General features: G+C 36.3%; 2 protein-coding genes across 21 annotated transcripts in view; one reads left to right on the top strand and one right to left on the bottom strand.

The window, feature by feature from the left end:
• Positions 1–23,023, top strand: part of tnfsf13 (TNF superfamily member 13) — a 54,297-nt gene that overhangs the window by 27,536 nt on the left and 3,738 nt on the right. The window lies entirely within an intron of this gene.
• LOC127512475 (NACHT, LRR and PYD domains-containing protein 3-like) overlaps positions 1–23,023 on the bottom strand; it is a 33,775-nt gene that overhangs the window by 10,094 nt on the left and 658 nt on the right. For 6 of the 18 annotated variants that reach the window (XM_051893401.1, XM_051893400.1, XM_051893399.1 and 3 more), the window contains exons 2-16: positions 18,997–19,074; positions 18,573–18,680; positions 15,990–16,094; positions 15,668–15,752; positions 15,229–15,424; positions 13,292–15,122; positions 13,006–13,176; positions 12,667–12,834; positions 11,108–11,290; positions 10,802–10,972; positions 8,710–8,883; positions 4,003–4,176; positions 3,691–3,861; positions 2,725–2,895; positions 1,935–2,105 (exon numbers count right to left, since the gene is read on the bottom strand). In XM_051893401.1, coding sequence (XP_051749361.1) covers positions 1,935–2,105; positions 2,725–2,895; positions 3,691–3,861; positions 4,003–4,176; positions 8,710–8,883; positions 10,802–10,972; positions 11,108–11,290; positions 12,667–12,834; positions 13,006–13,176; positions 13,292–15,122; positions 15,229–15,424; positions 15,668–15,752; positions 15,990–16,094; positions 18,573–18,680; positions 18,997–19,019 — 3,902 coding nt within the window. In that variant the 5' untranslated portion in view covers positions 19,020–19,074. Of the gene's footprint in view, positions 1–1,934; positions 2,106–2,724; positions 2,896–3,690; positions 3,862–4,002; positions 4,177–8,709; positions 8,884–10,801; positions 10,973–11,107; positions 11,291–12,666; positions 12,835–13,005; positions 13,177–13,291; positions 15,123–15,228; positions 15,425–15,667; positions 15,753–15,989; positions 16,095–18,572; positions 18,681–18,996; positions 19,476–23,023 lie in introns of those variants that run through there. The other 12 variants (XM_051893396.1, XM_051893397.1, XM_051893391.1 and 9 more) reach the window with 11 other exon arrangements.

Here is a 23,023-nt window from a genome sequence, read left to right as displayed (position 1 = left end):
GCCGAGATAATCCATCCACCTCACAGGTGTGGCATATCAAGATGCTGATTTGACAGCATGATTATTGCACAGGTGTGCCTTAGGCTGGCCACAATAAAAGGCCACTCTAAAATGTGCAGTTTTATCACACAGCACAATGCCACAGATGTCGCAAGTTTTGAGGGAGCGTGCAATTGGCATGCTGACTGCAGGAATGTCCACCAGAGCTGTTCCCGTGAATTGAATGTTTATTTCTCTACCATAAGCCATCTCTAAAGGCATTTCAGAGAATCTGGCAGTACATCCAACCAGCCTCACAACAGCAGACCACGTGTAACCACACCAGCCCAGGACCTCCACATCCAGCATCTTCACCTCCAAGATCGTCTAAGACCAGCCACCCGGACAGCTGCTGCAACAATCGGTTTGCATAACCAAAGAATTTCTGCAGAAGCTGTCAGAAACTGTCTCAGGGAAGCTCATCTGCATGCTCGTCGTCCTCATCAGGGTCTTGACCTGACTGCAAGTGGGCAAATGCTCACATTCAATGCCGTCTGGCACTTTGGAGAGATGTTCTCTTCACGGATGAATCCCGGTTTTCACTGTACAGGGTAGATGCAAGACAGCGTGTATGGCGTCGTGTGGGTGAGCGGTTTGCTGATGTCAACGTTGTGGATCGAGTGGCCCATGGTGGCGGTGGGGTTATGGTATGGGCAGGCGTATGTTATGGACAACGAACACAGGTGCATTTTATTGATGGCATTTTGAATGCACAGAGATACCGTGACGAGATCCTGAGGCCCATTGTTGTGCCATTCATCCATGACCATCACCTCATGTTGCAGCATGAGAATGCATCGCTCCATGTTGCAAGGATCTGTACACAATTCCTGGAAGCTGGAAACATCCCAGTTTTTGCATGGCCAGCATACTCACCAGACATGTCACCCATTGAGCATGTTTGGGATGCTCTGGATCGGCTTATACGACAGCGTGTTCCAGTTCCTGCCAATATCCAGCAACTTCGCACAGCCATTAAAGAGGAGTGGACCAACATTCCACAGGCCACAATCAACAACCTGATCATTTTAGAGTGGCCTTTTATTGTGGCCAGCCTAAGGCACACCTGTGCAATAATCATGCTGTCTAATCAGCATCTTGATATGCCACACCTGTGAGGTGGATGAATTATCTCGGCAAAGGAGAAGTGCTCACTAACACAGATTTAGGCAGATTTGTGAATAATATTTGAGAGAAATAGGCCTTTTGTGTACATAGAAAAAGTCTTATATCTTTGAGTTCAGTTCTTTGAGAAAAATGGGGGCAAAAACAAAAGTGTTGCATTTATAATTTTGTTCAGTGTAATTGCCGACCCCTGCTCGAAAGGATGAACCATTGGATAAATAAAGCCACAGGTGTTTAATTTTTGTTTTTTTCTCCTTTTCAATGTACAGTATTTGGTGCTCTTATAATTTACAGTTTAAATTTTGGTTAAAATCAGTTTATTTTGGATTATTGTAACATTCAAGATTACTAAACATACTGTGATCAACTTCATTTTCCTTGATTTTAATGGAAAACAAAGGAATCAAGAAAAAGTGTCTAAAATTTCCAGAGTGGACCCAAGAAGTGACTAAGGGACATTCTGAAGCTTGTAAAAGTCACTACACTACACGTTTGCAGTTGTGGGAGTGTTTGTGGAATCATTTATATCACCAGTATGTGTTTCTCCTTTTTTTAAGGGTCAGGTTGTGGGTGTGTTCAGTGAAGGTGTATATGGGACTATACATGTGCTCATTTCCCAAGATGTTTGTTTTGGTATGTATGTATAGTCATTTGTATATTTTGCAGTGAATCACTGTGACTAATTTTTATGCTTTGTTTGTGTCTGTCATTTTACTAGTATGCTTTAGTAATAAAAAAAAAGTATGACAACAAATGAAAACAATACTCACTGGAGTTTGTTGAGTTGACAGTGTTTATCCTGCAGTAGAGCAGCGATCTGATTCACTCGTGTCTCCCCTAGTTTATGTTTACTCAGATCCAGGTTTTTGACTAGTAATGGGTTTTCACCCACAATTCCTCTCACATACTGACAGGCTTCATCTGCAGCAGGACTCAAAAACCTGCAGACAGTAGAGGTAAACTAATATTTCCAGTGTTATAATGATTTATTTTCACAACTGTACTTTGCAGAGCTACCTTAAAATGCTGAAGAATGGTCTACTTGATTACATTTACTCAATGAGCAGATTTTATAAGTCATTTTATCAAAAGAGCAACAATATTTGCAGTACACGTACTACACATGTATGAGACAATTAAAAAACACTTTTGTAGAAATCTGCCTTTCCGTTGTCTTTATATAAATGCACAATTATATTTTACCACAATTATAACCTAAATGAACTATTAAACTCAACTTGCTAATTTTTTTTTAAATGATAAAAAAAAAAAAAAATCAAGAATTAAAACTTTTGTAATCTTTTGGCAAATCATTGTTTTATTTCATGGTAAGGTAACAAAAAGGGAGAGATGGAAATCTAAAGATTGTTTTAAAAAGTTTTGATTGTTTATAAATGATTGTTGATGTAGGTAAGTGTAAAAGTATGACTATTCTATATATTCACACATTTACACTTCTAAATAGTCAATATAATAAACTGACAATTCTAAATGGTCATTTTTTTCCCCCAGCTAAAGTTTATTAAGACTACTGCATTTTATTATTTCAATAAGACTAACCTCAGTTTTAGTTGACAGTTCTGATCCTGTAGTAAATCACTGAGCTCCTTCACTCCTGATTGTCCAGGATAATTTCCTGTGAGATCCAGCTCTATCAGGTGTGAAGGGTTTGATCTCAGAGCTGAAGCCAGAGCTTTATATCCTTCTTCTGTGATACTGCAGTCTGAAAGTCTACAAAAAATTAAAACTTTAATTTAATTTAACATTGTGATTCAAATTAATTGACCCTTTCGCCAGGAGTTTGATTGACAGGCAATCTAACCAATCATAACGCCGAATCCGCCATTTTGTCTGACAAAGCAGTCAGGGGAGTTAGCAGATTAACGTCGGTGGACTTGAACTTGAAAAATGTTGTGTACTGACGTCTTTCCGCGATTGAAGCAACATTCCTTATGATGTTCATTAATGTTTATTTGATGCTATAAATGAACTAGTAGGAAGAGATGATCGATTCACGAGCTGCGCTTGAACTGAGGCGCTACAGCGATTTGTCATGACACATTAAAGAGTCACAAAAGGTATTTATTGTTTACATTTTTTTAAAAATGACAAAATTTGAAATTTGAGACTTTGTTTTATATCAAAAGTAACCTGCTCTGTCTTGTCTGTTGACGCATTGTCAGTGTCCTCTTTGCTCCACAATGTATTTTTCACTGCTTGAGAACATGATGTGTGGCGAGAGATCGGCATGGCTTGTCGGACGTAGCAACAGTAACTAAAGGGGGCGGGTCTTTGCGAACAGTCAATTACTGCACAATAGACTGAATTACTAAATCTGAATACATTTTCAGATATGGAGATAAACAATTATAGGCTCATTTCCAAGTTGAGTAATTAATTATAATTAGTTAATGGTCACCAGGAATCTGTGATTTTTGCATATGTGTGGTTAGAGTTCTTGTCTCAAAATTACATTCTTCCTAGATTTAGAACACAATATTATTATATAGTTGTTTATGTACACACTTGAGTATCTTCAGCTCACACACAGGATTCTTCAATCCCTCACAGATCTGTTTGACTCCTAAGTTCAGCAGACGGCTGTTGTTCAGGTTCAGCTCTTTTAGAATGGTTTTGGAGGAGAGAACAGTAGCTAGAACTGAACAGCTTTTCTCTGTCAGCTCACAATTATTTAGCCTAAACACAAAAACAGCATTATTTATTATTCAGCACATATTCACCACATATCACATCAACAGCTCTTCATATCTGCTCACACATGTGACTGAAAGTCTTTCATAATTATAAGTTATCCTGAATAAAATAATGTTCACTCACTTGATTGTCTCCAGTTTGCAATGAGAGTCCATCAAAAGAGCAGAGAGCTTCTCTCCATCCAGAGCTCCTAATTTATCTTCACTCAGATCCAGTTCTGTCAGTAATAATGGACTTTTACCCAGAACTTCAGTGAGATACTCACACACTTCCTCTGCAGCAGGACTTTTCAGAAACCTACATGGAATAAATGAGAACTTTAGAGAAATTTAGTATGTGCTGAATCAACTGTTGAATTTGAGGGCAATAAAGAGAAGAGAGAATTGTAATATGAATTTGCATTAGAGGAAGTAGAATTAAAACAAAATGAAATTCAAAGAGTTTCATGTAACTGCTGTATAAGTAATAATTCAATATATAGACTATATATTTCTCTCTCTCTCTCTGTCTATATATATATATATATATATATATATTTATTTATTTTTTTATTTTATTTTTTTCCTGGTTCTTCTGTGGTTCTATTCCTATAAGGACATCAGCCATCTTGGTTGAGTTTACTGGAGTTTAAGGACATGAAAAGGCAGACTGGGATCTTGGAAATTTGGGGAAATTTTACACTTACATCAATCAAGAATGAACATATGTCCATGGTAATCAACAGGGGTATAAAAGACTGATGAGCTGATTGCCTCTTTGGAGACTGATACGTCAGTACCCCCGACGTCTAGAAGCCCAGAGCTTCAGCCAGAGCTGATAACACCTTTTATTTAATCACAATGATTTGCTACACAACATACAAAGTTTTAGTCCAAATATGCACACATCTGAAGAAATATGTATTCATACATTTACCTCATATTTATTTAGATAGAATAGAACCGTGACTCGCAAGAAAGACGATTTTCTGCCGATCCATCAGTCAATATTGCGTGATCATTAATTCCAACCTTACGGTGACGTAAACTTCTGCGTTCTGTATCATAATACATTTATGCATCAGATAATATCTGCATTTGGTCACAAGAGAGTGAGTTTTGAGCAGAAACATTGTATTAATATTAGAGATCGACCGATATATTGATTTACCGATATTTTCCCCGATATTTAAGCATTTTACCATAATCGAATATTGGTTTTGTAATATCGGATTTACAGATAAACGGCACCATCTTGTGGGTGTTTTGAGAATTGCGCATAGGATCAGCATTACAGCGCATCTGAGGGGAGACGAGACAACGGCGGTAAAGTATACTTACCAGCTTTGCTGTAATTAGTAAACTTTATTTAATATAACAGCTATTAATGCACAAATTAGATGCGTTACATAAACACCTGAAATGTAGCTAGTTTATGCAGCTTGTCTCTAAAAAATAGAGACAAGCTCACGGAGTCACGTAAGATAACCCGTCAAGTCCTGTCCCAATAAAGATGTAACTTTGCACGAATTAAATAATACAGCCATGAATGAGCACATGTTGGAAATAAAAGCGCTGAATTTAATTCTCTCTCTGTTGTCTATGCTCATCATTAGTCTCGTAAAGTCGTCTGCATTTTGTGGTTCACTCAGCGGGTTGATGCTTAGGAAATGCTCCAGCATGGTCACCGCAGGTAACTTTTAACAAGATTCACTTGTTTAAAACACCGTAATTATAAAAACATTTACTATATAACCATTAATTCACTAATAAACATTCAAGTAAACAACTCAAATTAATTATTTATTCCGCAGTTTGAGTATAATTCAGTGTAAATGCATAAATAAAACAGCACTTTGTCATTCTAGATTATGAAATATCTGCTGACAAAAACATTATGAATAATTCTGATATAACATACCAGTTGAGAAATTCCAGAGAATATTATTCAGTTATTTAACATTATCCAGCGAATTATTCTTCACTCTTTAGCCTATTAAACAGCTTATAAATCTACTAAAACTGTAGTTTAAAATGAAGTATTGCATTTCTGCAAAGTTGATATGACTCCTGTTTTTAATTTATTTTCTCCATTTGTTAAACATTAGACATTCTACATTTATTTTGCTTATTGTTTACATTAGTGTTGCTGCTGATGCTTTTTAAATAAGATTTGTTTTGTTTTCTATGAAGGAGGGAGTGATTGTTATAAATAAAATGGTTTGTTCAGTTCAGTGGTGTTGTAATCGTGTCAAAAACAGAAGTATAACAGTAAATAAATATCGGTTCTGCATATCGGTTATCGGGCACACAAACACACAAATTATCAGTATCAGTTCTAAAAAAAAAAAATTAAAAAAAAATCAATATTCGTCGATCATTAATATCATACTGCCACTCTGAAACAGATTAATGGCGCGCACTGACTTTCTGAAAAGCTCTGCATGGATTGAAGCATGTGAACCAGGATCATGAATCTCAGACGGTTTCTATTCAGAGGGAGTGCTCACAGTTAAAATCCATTTTTGATTTTATTGTTTGTAATGTCATGTTGCTGTGTTTTACTTGGCGATTTATATATATACAGTGGGTACGGAAAGTATTCAGACCCCCTTAAATTTTTCACTCTTTGTTATATTGCAGCCATTTGCTAAAATCATTTAAGTTCATTTTTTTCCTCATTAATGTACACACAGCACTCCATATTGACAGAAAAACACAGAATTGTTGACATTTTTGCAGATTTATTAAAGAAAAACTGAAATATCACATGGTCCTAAGTATTCAGACCCTTTGCTGTGACACTCATATATTTAACTCAGGTGCTGTCCATTTCTTCTGATCATCCTTGAGATGGTTCTACATCTTCATTTGAGTCCAGCTGTGTTTGATTATACTGATTGGACTTGATTAGGAAAGCCACACCCCTGTCTATATAAGACCTTACGGCTCACAGTGCATGTCAGAGCAAATGAGAATCATGAGGTTAAAGGAACTGCCTGAAGAGCTCAGAGACAGAATTGTGGCAAGGCACAGATCTGGCTAAGGTTACAAAAAAAATTCTGCTGCACTTAAGGTTCCTAAGAGCACAGTGGCCTCCATAATCCTTAAATGGAAGACGTTTGGGACGACCAGAACCCTTCCTAGAGCTGGCCGTCCGGCCAAACTGAGCTATCGGGGGAGAAGAGCCTTGGTGAGAGAGGTAAAGAAGAACCCAAAGATCACTGTGGCTGAGCTCCAGAGATGCAGTCGGGAGATGGGAGAAAGTTGTAGAAAGTCAACCATCACTGTAGCCCTCCACCAGTCGGGGCTTTATGGCAGAGTGGCCCGACGGAAGCCTCTCCTCAGTGCAAGACACATGAAAGCCCGCATGGAGTTTGCTAAGATGGTGAGAATATCCTGGACGAAAATCTTCTCCAGAGTGCTCAGGACCTCAGACTGGGCTGAAGGTTTACCTTCCAACAAGACAATGACCCTAAGCACACAGCTAAAATAACGAAGGAGTGGGCTCACAACAACTCCGTGACTGTTCTTGAATGGCCCAGCCAGAGCCCTGACTTAAACCCAATTGAGCATCTCTGGAGAGACCTAAAAATGGCTGTCCACCAACGTTTACCATCCAACCTGACAGAACTGGAGAGGATCTGCAAGGAGGAATGGCAGAGGATCCCCAAATCCAGGTGTGAAAAACTTGTTGCATCTTTCCCAAAAAGACTCATGGCTGTATTAGATCAAGAGGGTGCTTCTACTAAATACTGAGCAAAGGGTCTGAATACTTAGGACCATGTGATATTTCAGTTTTTCTTTTTTAATAAATCTGCAAAAATGTCAACAATTCTGTGTTTTTCTGTCAATATGGGGTGCTGTGTGTACATTAATGAGGGAAAAAAATGAACTTAAATGATTTTAGCAAATGGCTGCAATATAACAAAGAGTGAAAAATTTAAGGGGGTCTGAATACTTTCCGTACCCACTGTGTATGTATATATGTATATGTATATGTGTATATATATATATAAAATATATAATATATATATATATATATATATTTGGTATTTATATGTGCTCTGTTGTTTGGGGGGGGGGGAGGTATTTTTTCCCCCCACTGGGGATAAAAAAAAAAAAAAAATTCAGCAGAGGCTGGATACATAGACCAGAAGGAGGGGAAATCCATCCCACCCCCCCACAAAAAAAAAAAAAAAAAAAAAAAAAAAAAAAAAAAAAAAAATCGCACCATGGATATATTGTTATATTATATTATACTATATTATATTATATTTTAGATATATATTACAATACTCAATATAACATATAGGCTACTTAAACAACATACATTACATTAATAATATATGTTCAAAATAACTACAGAAATAAAACAGAAAACATTACATTTACTAGATGAATGTAATCTTGTGCTGCTGCTGTAGTGTATATATGTGTGTGTGTGGTCCTGGTATTCCCTACTTTATGAGGACAAAACATCCCACAAAGATTGTAATATCCAAAATTCTTGTCCTTGTGGGGACATTTTTTGGTCCCCATAAGGAAACAAGCTTATAAATCATACAGAATGATACTTTTTGAAAATGTAAAAATGCAGAAAGTTTTGTGTGAAGAGTAGGTTTAGGGGTAGGGTTAGTGTGGGGGGATAAAATATACAATTTGCACAGTATAAAAACCATTATGCCTATGAAGATGTCCCTGTAAACCACATATGCCAGCTATTTCTATTAATTTCAATTCCTTTATTCCTCTTCCTTTAATTTATAATCCTCTACCATCCCTATAGTGTCCTACAGCTTACTACACATCTATGGATAGATATGTTTAAGTATTTGAAGGTTTTAATAACCTGATGGTCTTCAGTTGACAGTTTGGATCTTGTAGTAAATCAGTGAGCTCCTTCACTCCTGATTGTCCAGGATCATTTCCTGTGAGATCCAGCTCTATCAGGTGTGAAGGGTTTGATCTCAGAGCTGAAGCCAGAGCTTTATATCCTTCTTCTGTGATACTGCAGTCTGAAAGTCTACACAAAATAAAAACTTGAAATATTCTTCTCAAGTAGTTAGTTCAGCAGTTTTTTTTTTATGCTGTAATTCAGTTAGAGTTAAAAAAACAAACAAAAAAAAAAAACAATATTTTTACCCAACCCTAGTACTTCATGCATCTTGGTTGATCAGACTTAGCATAAACACTTGCCCACACAGTTCACATCACAGAAAGCAACAGATATGTTCTGATTTCAAGATTAAAGAGGGGAGAGTTAATTTACATCAATGAATTTGATATATATATATATTTATTTATTTATTTATTTATTTATTTATTTTTTTGCCTGGCCAAGTCGCTAATGGCAAACACTGATCAGGCATAACATTATGACCACTGACAGGTGAAGTGAATAACACTGATTAACTCTTCATCACGGCACCTGTTAGTGGGTGGATATATTAGGCAGCAAGGGAACATTTTGTCCATAAATTTGATGTGTTAGAAGCAGGAAAAACATTTTCTTTTACATCACGTGGAAGGCCAGAGGCGTGTGTGTCGCTTAACTGGGGAACACAAAAATGGTTCAGGAATGGTTTGAGGAGCACAACAACGAGTTTGAGGTGTTGACGTGGCCTCCAAATTCCCTAGATCTCAATCCAATCGAGCATCTGTGGGATGTGCTGAACAAGCAAGTCCAATCCATGGAGGCTCCACCTCACATCTTACAGGACTTAAAGGATCTGCTGCTAACTTTTTTAATGCCAGATGCCACAGCACACCTTCAGGGGTCTAGTGAAGTTCATGCCTCAACGGGTCAGGCAGCAAAAGGGGGACCAACACAATATTAGGAAGGTTATCATAATGTTATGCCTTGGTGTATAATAATATGTAATAATAATCACTGTAATAATAATCCAGTCACAGACTCTTAAGTATATGCCTGTCAATTCAACTTGATAAATTTAAATTAACACCTTTTTGAAAAATAACGTGATTAAAAATTAACACATTTAATGCACATGCCCTGCCCCAGACATAAGTAGGTCATCTTACATTTCATACAGTTTATTGATTAGAAAACATGATGCAGGCAACAACTCACTGCATGATAAAGTCTATAGAATGCAGTTAAAATGTCCCTAAAAATCAACGCTGAATGAGCTTTTGTCTCGTATTAATTTAGTTCTGCAATATCACACAAGCACAACATCACATGACATGAATCACATAAAAAAAAAATCAGAATTTTCTAGAATATATTGATTTTATACAATATTTAAATAAGAAATTAATATTTTGTTATTTTAGTCCTGATATTGTCTGTTTTTGCTAGATTTTTCAATTAAAATATTACCTATAAAGACTCATAACATTGTTACATTTCTAAATAAATTCAAGATTTGAGCAAATCAATCAGGTGAATCAATGATTTAGTGGTCCATTCATAAAGATAGTCACTTATAACACTTATGTATTACGCAACACTTATATTTATGCAAAACAATTAAACAACATACTTATTCTGGCATGTACTTATTAAAATAAAAGAATAAGTGATAATCCTGTTTTTTTTCTGTATTTTTAAATGATTAATAAACCCTTATTGACAAATGGGCAAACCTAGGATAGTGGCAAAGTTTAAAAAATTGAATTGAGACGCAGCTAATGACTTGCTCATTTAGACATTTACCACCATCTACTGGCAGTTCCCATTCAGTCGGTCACGTTCGACGTAAGTCTCCGTTCCCTCCTTCAGGGAACGAGGGTTACCTTTGTAACCGAGACGTTTTTGATTCTTTTCATTATTTCTTAACTGTACCATTTCAGTTAATAATAATAATAATAATAATAATAATAATAATAAAATTGCTAGTTGTGGTCTTAAAATAATACGTAATATTCCTGTGATTGCTGTCATGGTCAGATGGTATCTGATGGTGAAATGTACTCACTTGAGTATCTTCAGCTCACACACAGGATTCTTTAGTCCCTCAGAGATCTGTTTGACACCTGAATCGAGCAGACGGCTGTTGTTCAGGTTCAGCTCTTTCAGTATCGTTTTGGAGGAGAGAACAGTAGCTAGAACTGAACAGCTTTTCTCTGTCAGCACACAATTATTCAGCCTAAACACAAAAACAGCATTATTTATTATTCAGCACACCAAACATCACATCAACAGCTCTTCATATCTGCTCACACATGTGACTGAAAGTCTTTCATAATTATAAGTTATCATGAATAAAATAATGTTCACTCACTTGATTGTCTCCAGTTTGCTATGAGAGTCCATCAAAAGAGCAAGATGCTCTTTTTTCTTCTCTCCATCCAGATCTCCTAATTTATCTTCACTCAGATCCAGTTCTGTCAGTAAAAATGGACTTTTACCCAGAACTTCAGTGAGATACTCACACGCTTCCTCTGCAGCAGGACTTTTCAAAAACCTACAGGAATTAGAAAAAATAGATAGTCCTCTTTTAATTTTATGCCGTTTGCAGGTGCTTCCACCATCCTTATGTAGTTTCTGGTTAGATACTATTCTGAACTGATCTTCCAAAACAGGTCATCATCAATTTCAGTTCCTGATACAAATTTGCATAATGCTAGCCTATGGTCTTCATTGGCTGCCCTCAAACAACATCTACTTTGCCCTGCCCTCAAACACTTTTGCTGTAGCTGAGACCTGAAAGAGTTTGGCTTGTTTTGTCAACAAGTTGAGAAGACGCTGTCAAATCCATTTTGCAAAAGTATAAGGACCAGATGGAATTATATTATATATAACTGATTATATATAAAGCCTTTAAAAAAGCCTTCTTTACCCTTAGCAATGTCTCTGAGAACCTGACACGTTGTACTTCTGGAGCAAGGGCAACAATTGGGAAAAAAATTGAAGAAAATTGTTTTGTTTTTCATGAGACTTTGTGATATTTCCTACAAAATATATACTTTACACTTCAATACAAAAATAGAAAAAAAATAGCTTTTTTTTATAATGTTATAACAGTAATCCGATCATTCAAAAGCAAAATGTGTGAAAAAAAAAAAAAAAAAAACTATGTTAGGGAGTGGAAAGTGCTTCCCTGCAGCCATCTACAACTATATCTACTACAATTTCTATAGTGTTGCATTCTTCTCAATGGTATTTAATCAATTTTGACTTATGGTCAAATGTTTGGTGTACAGTAAATGACTTTTTTGGCACATTTTACCTGTAAAAGTAAACATGCTGAATAATTATGCACATCTAAAGTTTCACTTTCAGCCCTCGTTAACAATTATGTATCACTTATAAATGACTATAGACTATAAAATAATAGTAGCTATTAAGTTTGTTATGCTTTGGAATTATAAAATATGCTTGGAAATAAATTATGATCAAAATATTGACTTGCATAATAATTATGCATGCCCTGTCCAAGCGCTGTGGAAGCTGGAGCTGAAATTGGTTGAAAAATGCTCGAAAAATGAAAAAAACTTAATTAAAAATTTAAATGACCATTTTTATTTTATAAATTGAAGTGTTAATTGCTTTTACTTAAGTAGGAGAAATACATTTAAACATTGGAGAATTAAGGTATTCCAAATATCAAGAGAATAAACTGTCATAGTTGCTCAAAATTGTAACATGATGTGTTTTGTCCCCAAACTTCTATTGAACCAAATAAATGCGTCTGTTGAGTGTCTGTGAATTTTTTGAATTTTGGTAGATTTATTTTCCTGTTATTCCAATTGTGCACTGGTCCATTTTATCCCTTTTGTTAGTTTCATGCAGCTGATTTCACATGTGGCCTTTTCTGAAACTGTTGAAGACTTATATCACCTGATGTAAGTACAGCGTCCATCCTGTAGTAAATCAGTTAGCTCCTTCACTCCTGATTGTCCAGGATCATTTCCTGTGAGATCCAGCTCTATCAGGTGTGAAGGGTTTGATCTCAGAGCTGAAGCCAAAGCTTTGTATCCTTCTTCTGTGATACTGCAGTCTGAAAGTCTACAACAGGAATGAAAGAGTAACACACTGATTAATCAGCTACTCTAACAACCACTTGAACAATGTACATTTCTAAAGTACAATATATTTTGGTCATTGTATAACTTAATTCAAAGTTAGTTGAAAAGCAAAAACAGACAAAAATCGTTTGTCTGTTGTTACACAACTTACTTCAGTCTCTCCAATTTACACTTTATATTCTTCAGTCCAGTGCAGAGCAGCTTCAGTCCTGAATCCTGTAGATTATTATTGTTCATGTTCAGCTCTATCAACTCTGTATCTGATCCAAGAATTGTAGCCAGAGCTGAACAACTTCTGTCTGTTAGGTTAGAATCATTTAGCCTACAAGGGAAATAAATCAAATCACAGAACACATTCAATACATTTTACTGTATACAAATATTACATTTAGTTAACATTATTTTTACATGAACAGTAAATGTACTAAATGACTTACAGAGCTCTTTTGGAGGTTTTGATGACTGCCAGTAATCTAATGAGACACTCGTCTGATTTCTTGAATTTCTGAAGCTCAAACTCCTCTAGCTCTTTCTCTGATGTCAACAACACAAAGACCAAAGCAGACCACTGGGCTGGTGAAAGGTCAGCAAATGAGAGACTTCCTTCTCTAAGCTGAGTCTGAATCTCTTTCACCAGAGTTTGATCATTCAGTTCATTCAGACAGTAGAACAGATTGATGGATCTCTCTGGAGACAGATTACCTTCTAATTTCTGTTTGATGTACTGAACTATTTCCTTTTTGCTCTGGTCATAGCCATCTTGCTGTGTCAACAGACCTTGTAAGAGTCGCCGATTGGACTGGAGTGAAAGACTGAGGAAGAAGCGAAGGAAAAGATCTAGATGTCCATTGTCACTTTTGAGAGCCTTGTCCACTGCAGTCTTGAGCACATCAATCATGGTTTCATTTTTGTATTCCTGTTCTGTAGACTCCTGAACAAACACACTTTTCTTGTTGATGTCTAAAAACAGATGTGCATAAAGGGCTGCAATAAACTCTTGAATGCTCAAGTGAACAAAGCAGTACATGGTACCAAGTGTGATCCCTGTTTCCTCCTTAAAGATCTGGGTACACATGCCTGAACACACTGATGCCTTATAGACGTCAATACCACAGGCTTCCAGGTCTGATTCATAGAAGATCACATTGCTTCTTTCAAGCTGTTGAAATGCCAGTTTCCCCAGTGAAAGTATGGTGTCTTTATCCAAGGAAACATCTGGTCTGTATTCTCCATCATACTTTCGGCGGCTCTGCTGAATCTGAAAGCGGAGAAAGTGTGCGTACATTTGTGTCAGAGTCTTGGGAGTGTCTTCAGTATTTGATTCCTGCAGTGTTATAGAGGTTTCATCAGCATGACTATTTTTCAGATCATTATTTATTTTCTCCTCCAAAATGTTCTGGAGAACAGTGGCTGAAATCCAGCAAAAGACTGGGATGTGGCACATGATAAAGAGGCTCTTGGACTTTTTAACATGATCAAAGATTACGTTGGTCATTTTCTCATCAGTGAATCTTTTTCTGAAGTATTCCTCCTTTTGTGCATCATTGAATCCTCGTATCTCGGTCACCCGGTCGATACAGTCAGGAGGAATCTTACTGGCAGCTGCTGGTCTGGTGGTGATCCAGATGAGAGCAGAAGGAAGCAGATTTCCCTTCATGAGGTTCGTTAGGATAACATCCAGTGACGCTGGTGACGATACATCACGCCACGTCTCATTACCATCAAACTTCAGAGGAAGACGACATTCATCCAATCCATCAAGGATGAACAGGACTTTGAAATTTTTCCTTCTTGTAAGGTTCAGTCCTTTTGTCTCTGGGAAAAACTGAGTTATAAGATCCATCAAACTTGATTTTTCTATCTCCTTTAAGTTCATCTCTCTGAATGGAAGAGGAAATATGAAACTGATATCTTGATTTTCTTTTCCTTCTGCCCAATCCAGAACAAATTTTTGCACAGAGATGGTTTTTCCAATGCCAGCAACTCCTTTTGTCAGTACAGTTCTGATCTCTTTGTCTTGTTCAGGTGCTTCAAACATCTTGGTGCATTCAATTGGTATCTCTTGTGATTGATGACGTCTGGAAGCAACTTCAATCTGTCTTACCTCATGTTCCGTATTGACCCGTTCACTGCCACCCTGTGTGATATAGAGATCTGTGTAGATGTTATTCAGAAGTGTGGAGTCACCTTGCTTTGCAATTCCTTCAAACACACATTGATACTTCTTCTTTAGGCCATATTTTAGATGATGAATGAAGACCAGTTCATCTAAACACAGGAACAAAAAAAAAAAAAAAAAAAAAAAAAAAAAAACAGTTAGGTCATTTTTTCTCTTACATTAATACAATCTGACAGATGGTTGTGAGTCTCTTACCTTCTAGAGTATCAGCTGCTTCATCTTGCTTCATATCTCTCAGGTAGTGTAGTGTGAGATCAAGAGCTGCTTCTTTGATACTGCATCTATTATCATTAAAGTCCTTCACAAAGTTTTGTGTGTTCTCTTTTTGTAATATTTTCTTAAACTTTTCCAGCTCATCCTTAAGGAATTTGATTATTTTGCTCTCAAGATCCTACAAACAACACAAGAAAAAAAAAAAAAAAAAAAAAAAGCACAATTTAAACCAAATTGTACATTCATATTTGGCCAAAGCTATTTATTACAATTAAATATATTGAATAAAAAAAAAATCCAGGTAAAAGAAAAAACATTAACTAGATGTAATTTTTGACAAAAAATATAAATTTTTGTTATCAATATAATCAGTAACATATATTTATAAATATAAAACACTTGTGAAAATTTGTTTTCATACCTGGAAGACATCTAGGAGTTTGTCCTTGAAATTGTTGCGGTTTCTTCGAGGGTGGAAGTCTGAATCTAATGTTTCCCATTGAAGCCTGTAAGCAAATAAATAGAATAAAGTACTGTATTTCCAGGCAAAATATTACAGAGAATTCTTGTAAACATTTTTAGAAAAAAGAAAAAGAAAGCATATATCTGTAAATGACCTGATAAATATTTCAGAGTTTATATAAATATTTGAACTAAAAAAAATAAATTAAAAAAAGTTCCATAATAAACATTCAATGATAAACTTTCTGTTTGTGACCAAAATGAAGAAACACATGAAATACCTATTGGCAGATGGTGGTATTTTCTCATTGAAGTTTGGTCCATCATCTTTTGATCGGTCACTCTTCACAGACACAGAGCTGGACACATGTGAGCCTGATCTTACACTAATGACACAAAGAACAGCGAGAAAAAAAAAAACATTTTAGGAAATACTTAAGTATTATTAAAAAAATGTTATATGATGCAAAGTGAGGGGGAAGGAGGAGGACAGGATCAGGAAGGGTCTGTGAGACGGGACTCGAACTCGGGACGCAACCGCATTATATATCGGAGTAGTGCCCACGATGCTATCGTACAATGCTAACATAGCTGTACATACATCAGGTTCACACATATTCCTATTTGCAGTGGAGAAGGACTGTCACAATTCCTCAGTTCAATTTGAGTACTTGATTTAAAAAAAAATCCTTGACTGCAGTCTGCCCATGTTGATTAACCAGCAAAATACCAGAAGCAGCGCACTCCATGAACTGCATTATTACAAGGCCGTAACCATGTCTTGAACATTGGGGGGACCAACAATATTTTGAAGTTAATAAATAAAGAAAAAGAATGATAAAAAAAAGCAGTTCTAGGTTTAATTGTAGCCTAGTTGTGAAGTAATCAGTTTAAAGGGTCATGAAACCCCCTGTTTCAGCAGCAGTCAGTTCTCACCACAGTTTTGAAAAAATGCTACAGAAGTGGGCGTGGTTAAGCTGCGGAGTGGAGGAGGATGAGGGGAGCCTGACAACACAGCAACGGCTTCTGATTCAGACAGTTTTATTTCACTCTCATTAAAAGCATTAAAATAAAGCTTCCAACAAATGCACGCTGCAAATTACTATTACATGCAACACAACATGGGATTTGATATAATTTAATACACAAATAAATGCACAGCCATTCGCATTTTGTTCTCTGCATCGAATACGAACACGCTGTTGCATCTTTGATAACTTCTGAGACTTATTTTGCGGCATTTTTATAAGCTGTTTGATCAGTTAAAGAGCTGTAAAGAACGGTTACACTCAGTGTGGATGAATCGCGTTTGTGTCGAAGACACAGATACTGAAGAGAACTGCGACGCAGAAACTCTTACAAAGCAAAAACAAACACTCGTTTTTGATCCATTAATGCATCTCTAGCTTATTGTATGCGATCTCACTGTTTGAAGTGCCTGTCAGAGGATGAATAAGGCCGAAGTCCACCTTTCTCCCGTTCTCATAGCTCTCTCAAGAAAAATGCTTGCTAAACACAAACAGTTTTGATGTGTCGGTAGTTGATGGCCAACCAACCGCCCGCAGGCAGTCTTGCCCTGGCAGCATCGCGGGGAAAGCCATGCAACACACCCGAACTTTTACACCACATAAACAAGCACTTAAGACCCATGAACGCCTCTCTCATCTACTGCACGATCTAACAGTTTGACATGTCTGTCATTTGAAAGAATCACGTGGTGTCCTGAATAATTAAGAGACGGTGTCTTCTCATAGGATAAGAAAACTCTGTCTCATTAATAATTATGAGACACCGACGGGTCATCGAAGTGGTTATAGTGCACCGCCACGTCACAGCCTGTGACGTGGGCATGGTGTAGATTTTAAACCCGAAAGACAAAAAAAAAAAAAAAAAAAAAAAAAAAAATCTCAAAATTAACCACTTTCCCCCTACAATTAAATCTAACAGATGCTAACATTGTATTCAATGATGTTCAACACACATACAAATTTAGTTTAGGGTTTCATGACCCTTTAAACTATTTGCAATATTTAATATATTTTCATTAAAATATGCACATATTTGCTCATAATTGTATGTTCAACCTTTCAAGAAATGCGAGAGACAAGACACACAAGACAAGAAAGGCAAGAAGTTTCTTGTCTTATCACATTCAGTTATGAATGACATGGATCATGTAACAGCATATTTTCAATTAAAAATGGCGAAATTCTAAATAAGGAAATTGGCCATTTCTAATTATTGTGGGGTTATGGTGGTTATGGCCTTGCATTATTAGATCATTTTGTGAGGCTAAACGATACATTAAAACATTTATCTATCACAATTAAGCATAGTGCTATTGAGAATTCACAAAGGCTGTGATTCAATTCAAAATTATAAGTGTTACGTGTTTATATAAATGCTCTTTAATTATTTACACGCGTGCTGGTTACGTGCATCTCAAAATTCTGTTTCACATGAACTGTTATCATTTACATGCGTGGAGCGTCTCAGACGTAATATTTTGTGTATATTTTGCGAGTTCGGGTTAATTATAACGTTCATCTAGGAATGCAATGTGTGCCATTTCACCAGATTTGTAAGGTAAATCATTTATAAACCAACGCTAACACCGGAGAATACATCAATATGTTTCTAAATAAGCACTGCTGCAGACACACCGCTCCTGGATCGCATCACTGGACTCATCCGCATGCGGTGTAAACGCTCAAACCTGTTAACATGACGAAAAAAGCTCCAGAATGAGTTCAATAAAAGTTACCGGACATTGTCTTCAGTGATTTCTTTTTTGATTCATTCATTTAAGTTCTTTCACATACCACTGTGGATTAAAATGCTATGATGTACAACCCATGAAGTACCTTTTGACAGATGGTGGTGTTTTCTCACTGAAGTTTGGTCCGTCATCTTTTGAACGGTCACTCTTCACAGACACAGAGCTGGACACATCTGAGCCTGATCTTACACTACTGACACAGTAGGCAAAGGGGAAAAAACACTGACTGACTGACTGTGGCATTTGCACAATAGTTATGATAAATTTAGACACTTCTTTTATATATTTTAATGTTTAAAATGTGTACATTTATAACACTACTTAAAACTTTTAATGCTACACTACTGTTATATTACCCTGAGAAAAATATTTATAATAATAATAATTTATTATAATATGATTATGTTATTTATTATAATAATAATTTCTGCTGTGAAAGCAATACAGCAGCTGAGATTTAATTCAAGTTGTGTTCTTCAAGGAAATATCTGAAACTTCAGCAGTCTTACCTCTGTTTCTCTGAGAGACTCATCTTAGAGAGAGAGTCCTGTCCTCACTCCTCTGACAGTACTGCAGCTAAACTGCCACTGAAAACAGATCAACACTGATTTGTGAAAACAATCAGTCGTCCAGTATAACCTGGAGATGACAATATATAACTGAGATTAATAACATGGCAGTTTTTCAAGAAAATAATTATGAAAAAACCCTATATAAATTAAAGTGGTTTACAAACAAATGTATTGCCATGAAGAATAACAAATGGGACTGACACATGGCTTAAAATATAAGTTAATTAAAGAACAGTTATTTACACTGTACTTAAAACTTATGGTGGAAAACAGAACCCAGTTTGCTACTTTCTGTATTGCAGTTTTTACAACCCTAATTGTTTTATGAATTGTCGAATAGTTAGTTTATCATTACTTCATTACCATTTTCAAATGTGCCTAAAATAACTGATAACTGATTGAGTATAATATACAGGTGCTGGTTTTATAATTAGAATATCATAAAAAAGTTGATTTATTTATGTCACTAATTCCATTCAAAATGTGAAACTTGTATATTATATTCATTCATTACACACAGACTGTTATATTTCAAATGTTTATTTCTTTTAATTTTGATGATTATAACTGACAACTAAGGAAAATCCCAAATTCTGTATCTCAGAAAATTAGAATACTACTTAAGACCAATACAAAGAAAGGATTTTTAGAAATCTTGGCCAACTGAAAAGTATGAACATGAAAAGTATGAGCATGTACAGCACTCAATACTTAGTTGGGGCTCGTTTTGCCTGAATTACTGCAGCAATGCGGCGTGGCATGGAGTCGATCAGTCTGTGGCACTGCTCAGGTGTTATAAGAGCCCAGTTTGCTCTGATAGTGGCCTTCAGCTCTTCTGCACTGTTGGGTCTGGCAAATCGCATCTTCCTCTTCACAATACCCCATAGATTTTCTATGGGGTTAAGGTCAGGCGAGTTTGCTGGCCAATTAAGAACAGGGATACCATGGTCCTTAAACCAGGTACTGGTAGCTTTGGCACTGTGTGCAGGTGCCAAGTCCTGTTGGAAAATGAAATCTGCATCTTCATAAAGTTGGTCAGCAGCAGGAAGCATGAAGTGCTCTAAAACTTCCTGGTATACGGCTGCGTTGACCTTGGACCTCAGAAAACACAGTGGACCAACACCAGCAGATGACATGGCACCCCAAACCATCACTGACTGTGGAAACTTTACACTGGACCTCAAGCAACATGGATTGTGTGCCTCTCCTCTCTTCCTCCAGACTCTGGGACCCTGATTTCCAAAGGAAATGCAAAATTTACTTTCATCAGAGAACATAGCTTTGGACCACTCAGCAGCAGTCCAGTCCTTTTTGTCTTTAGCCCAGGCGAGACGCTTCTGACGCTGTCTGTTGTTCAAGAGTGGCTTGACACAAGGAATGCGACAGCTGAAACCCATGTCTTGCATACGTCTGTGCGTAGTGGTTCTTGAAGCACTGACTCCAGCTGCAGACCACTCTTTGTGAATCTCCCCCACATTTTTGAATGGGTTTTGTTTCACAATCCTCTCCAGGGTGCGGTTAACCCTATTGCTTGTACACTTTTTTCTACCACATCTTTTCCTTCCCTTCGCCTCTCTATTAATGTGCTTGGACACAGAGCTCTGTGAACAGCCAGCCTCTTTTGCAATGACCTTTTGTGTCTTGCCCTCCTTGTGCAAGGTGTCAATGGTCGTCTTTTGGACAACTGTCAAGTCAGCAGTCTTCCCCATGATTGTGTAGCCTACAGAACTAGACTGAGAGGCCATTTAAAGGCCTTTGCAGGTGTTTTGAGTTAATTAGCTGATTAGAGTGTGGCACCAGGTGTCTTCAATATTGAACCTTTTCACAATATTCTAATTTTCTGAGATACTGAATTTGGGATTTTCCTTAGTTGTCAGTTATAATCATCAAAATTAATAGAAATAAACATTTGAAATATATCAGTCTGTGTGTAATGAATGAATATAATATACAAGTTTCACTTTTTGAACGGAATTAGTGAAATAAATCAACTTTTTGATGATATTCTAATTATATGACCAGCACCTGTATTTAAATATTATTGCTATTTAAACTTTTAATTAAAGCAGATTTTTATTACGTTCTTCTTTTAAAAAAAAAAAAAAAAAAAAGAACATTAACTACTTTTGATTTCGCATTACAACAACAACTGCCTAAAATAGAAGAGAAAATGAGGAAAACCAACAGAAATTAATTTGTTTTCAGATGTTTCTCAAACTTCATGTTAACATCCATGCACTTCAAAATATTTAAGTAATTTCTGGCAGCTTCTAGGCCTAAATCTTTTCAGAGGAGCCTTAAGAACTTCCGGACTAAGAAAAAGTCTTCTGTAGCCTAACTTCAAATTTAAATCACGCTTAGCCTACATATACACCATGTGCAGAATTATTAGGCAAGTTGATTTTCTGATCATATTTTTTTTTTTCAAGCACATTTTACCAATTCCAAACCACATCACTCTTAATAGCTACTATTAATTTTGTATTTAATCAAATTTATAAGTGATATATAATTGTTCATGAAGGCTGGAAATGAAAAAATGCCTTATATTCAGGTGTGCATAATTATAAGGCAGGTTTTCTTTTACAGGCAAAATGAGCCAAAAAAGAGATTTAACAGACTGAAAAGTCAGAATTATTAAATTCTCATGAGAAGGATGCAATACTGATGCAATACTAATGCAATACTAGAAATTGCAAAGTTAAGGCATGACCAATGGACGTTGAAACATTCATTGGGTCAGCAGGGTCAGACAAAAACAGGTAGAGAAGAAAAGACACATGTTAACTGCAAAAGAATTAAGGTAAAGAATTAAGTGTGAAACCATCAGGAACCCTGTAGTCTCCAGCAACTCCATTTTCACCATCTTGCAGTAAGTTTTTGGAGTTCGTTTTTAGTGCATCTCCTATCCTGAAAAGTCTGTCTTGCAGAGATGGACTAAAAATGAACTCCCAAACCTTACTGGCAGATTCTGGAAAATGAATTCTTCAAACAGTGGCACAAGAGAATGTGGTGCTGGTCCTTCAAGAGTCACTCTCAATCAGTCTGTCTATAAAGCCTTTAAAAAAAAAAACAGCATTCATGTATTTTACAACACTTCAGCTTGTGATTCCTATTAAGTTGGGGTCATTTTTTAGGATTCTTTCCCTAACCTAAGTCTCTGAGATCCTGAAACCTTGCACTTCTGGAGACTCCAGGTAGGTTGCAGTTCTGGAAAATGGTGGGAGCTGGAGACTAAAGGGTTCCTGATGGTTTCACACCTTAATCTTAATCTTAATTCTTTTGCAGTTAACATGTCTTTTCTTCTCCACATGTTTTTGCCTGACCCTGCTGACCCAATGAGTGTTTTGCTGTTCAATGGTCATGCCTTAACTTTGCAATTTCTAGTATTGCATCCTTCTCAAGGGCATTTAACAATTTTTGACTTTTCAGTCTGAGTTAAATCTCTTTTTTGGCTCATTTTGCCTGTACAAGTAAACCTGCCTAATAATTATGCACACCTGAATGTAAGGTGTTTTTCATTTCCAGCCTTCATGAACAATTATATATCACTTATAAATGATTAAATGCAAAATTAATAGTAGTTATTAAGATTGATGTGCTTGGAAAAAATATGATCAGAAAATCAACTTGCCTATAATTCTGCACACAGTGTATTCATATAGCCTATATGACAGTTTCTGGTCCCCTTTAACCCCCATAGTATTTTCTTTTCTGTACTATGGAAGTCCATGGGAACAAGCAACTGTTTGTTTACCCACTTTCTTCAAAATATCATTCTTTATGTTCATCAAAATAAAGAATTCCATGCATGTTTAGAAAAACTTGAGAGTAAGTAAACAATGACAGAGTTAAGAACTAAGAGTATTTTCTTGCCATCACTGCACCTATTACCTTGATAAATACAGTCTAAATACAGTACAGTTCAATCTTTCATGTGATCATTATTTATGTTCACTATAGT

Source organism: Ctenopharyngodon idella, chromosome 5 (genome assembly GCF_019924925.1).
Source record: "Ctenopharyngodon idella isolate HZGC_01 chromosome 5, HZGC01, whole genome shotgun sequence".
NCBI lineage: Eukaryota > Metazoa > Chordata > Actinopteri > Cypriniformes > Xenocyprididae > Ctenopharyngodon > Ctenopharyngodon idella.
This window is presented reverse-complemented; position numbering and strand designations above follow the sequence as displayed.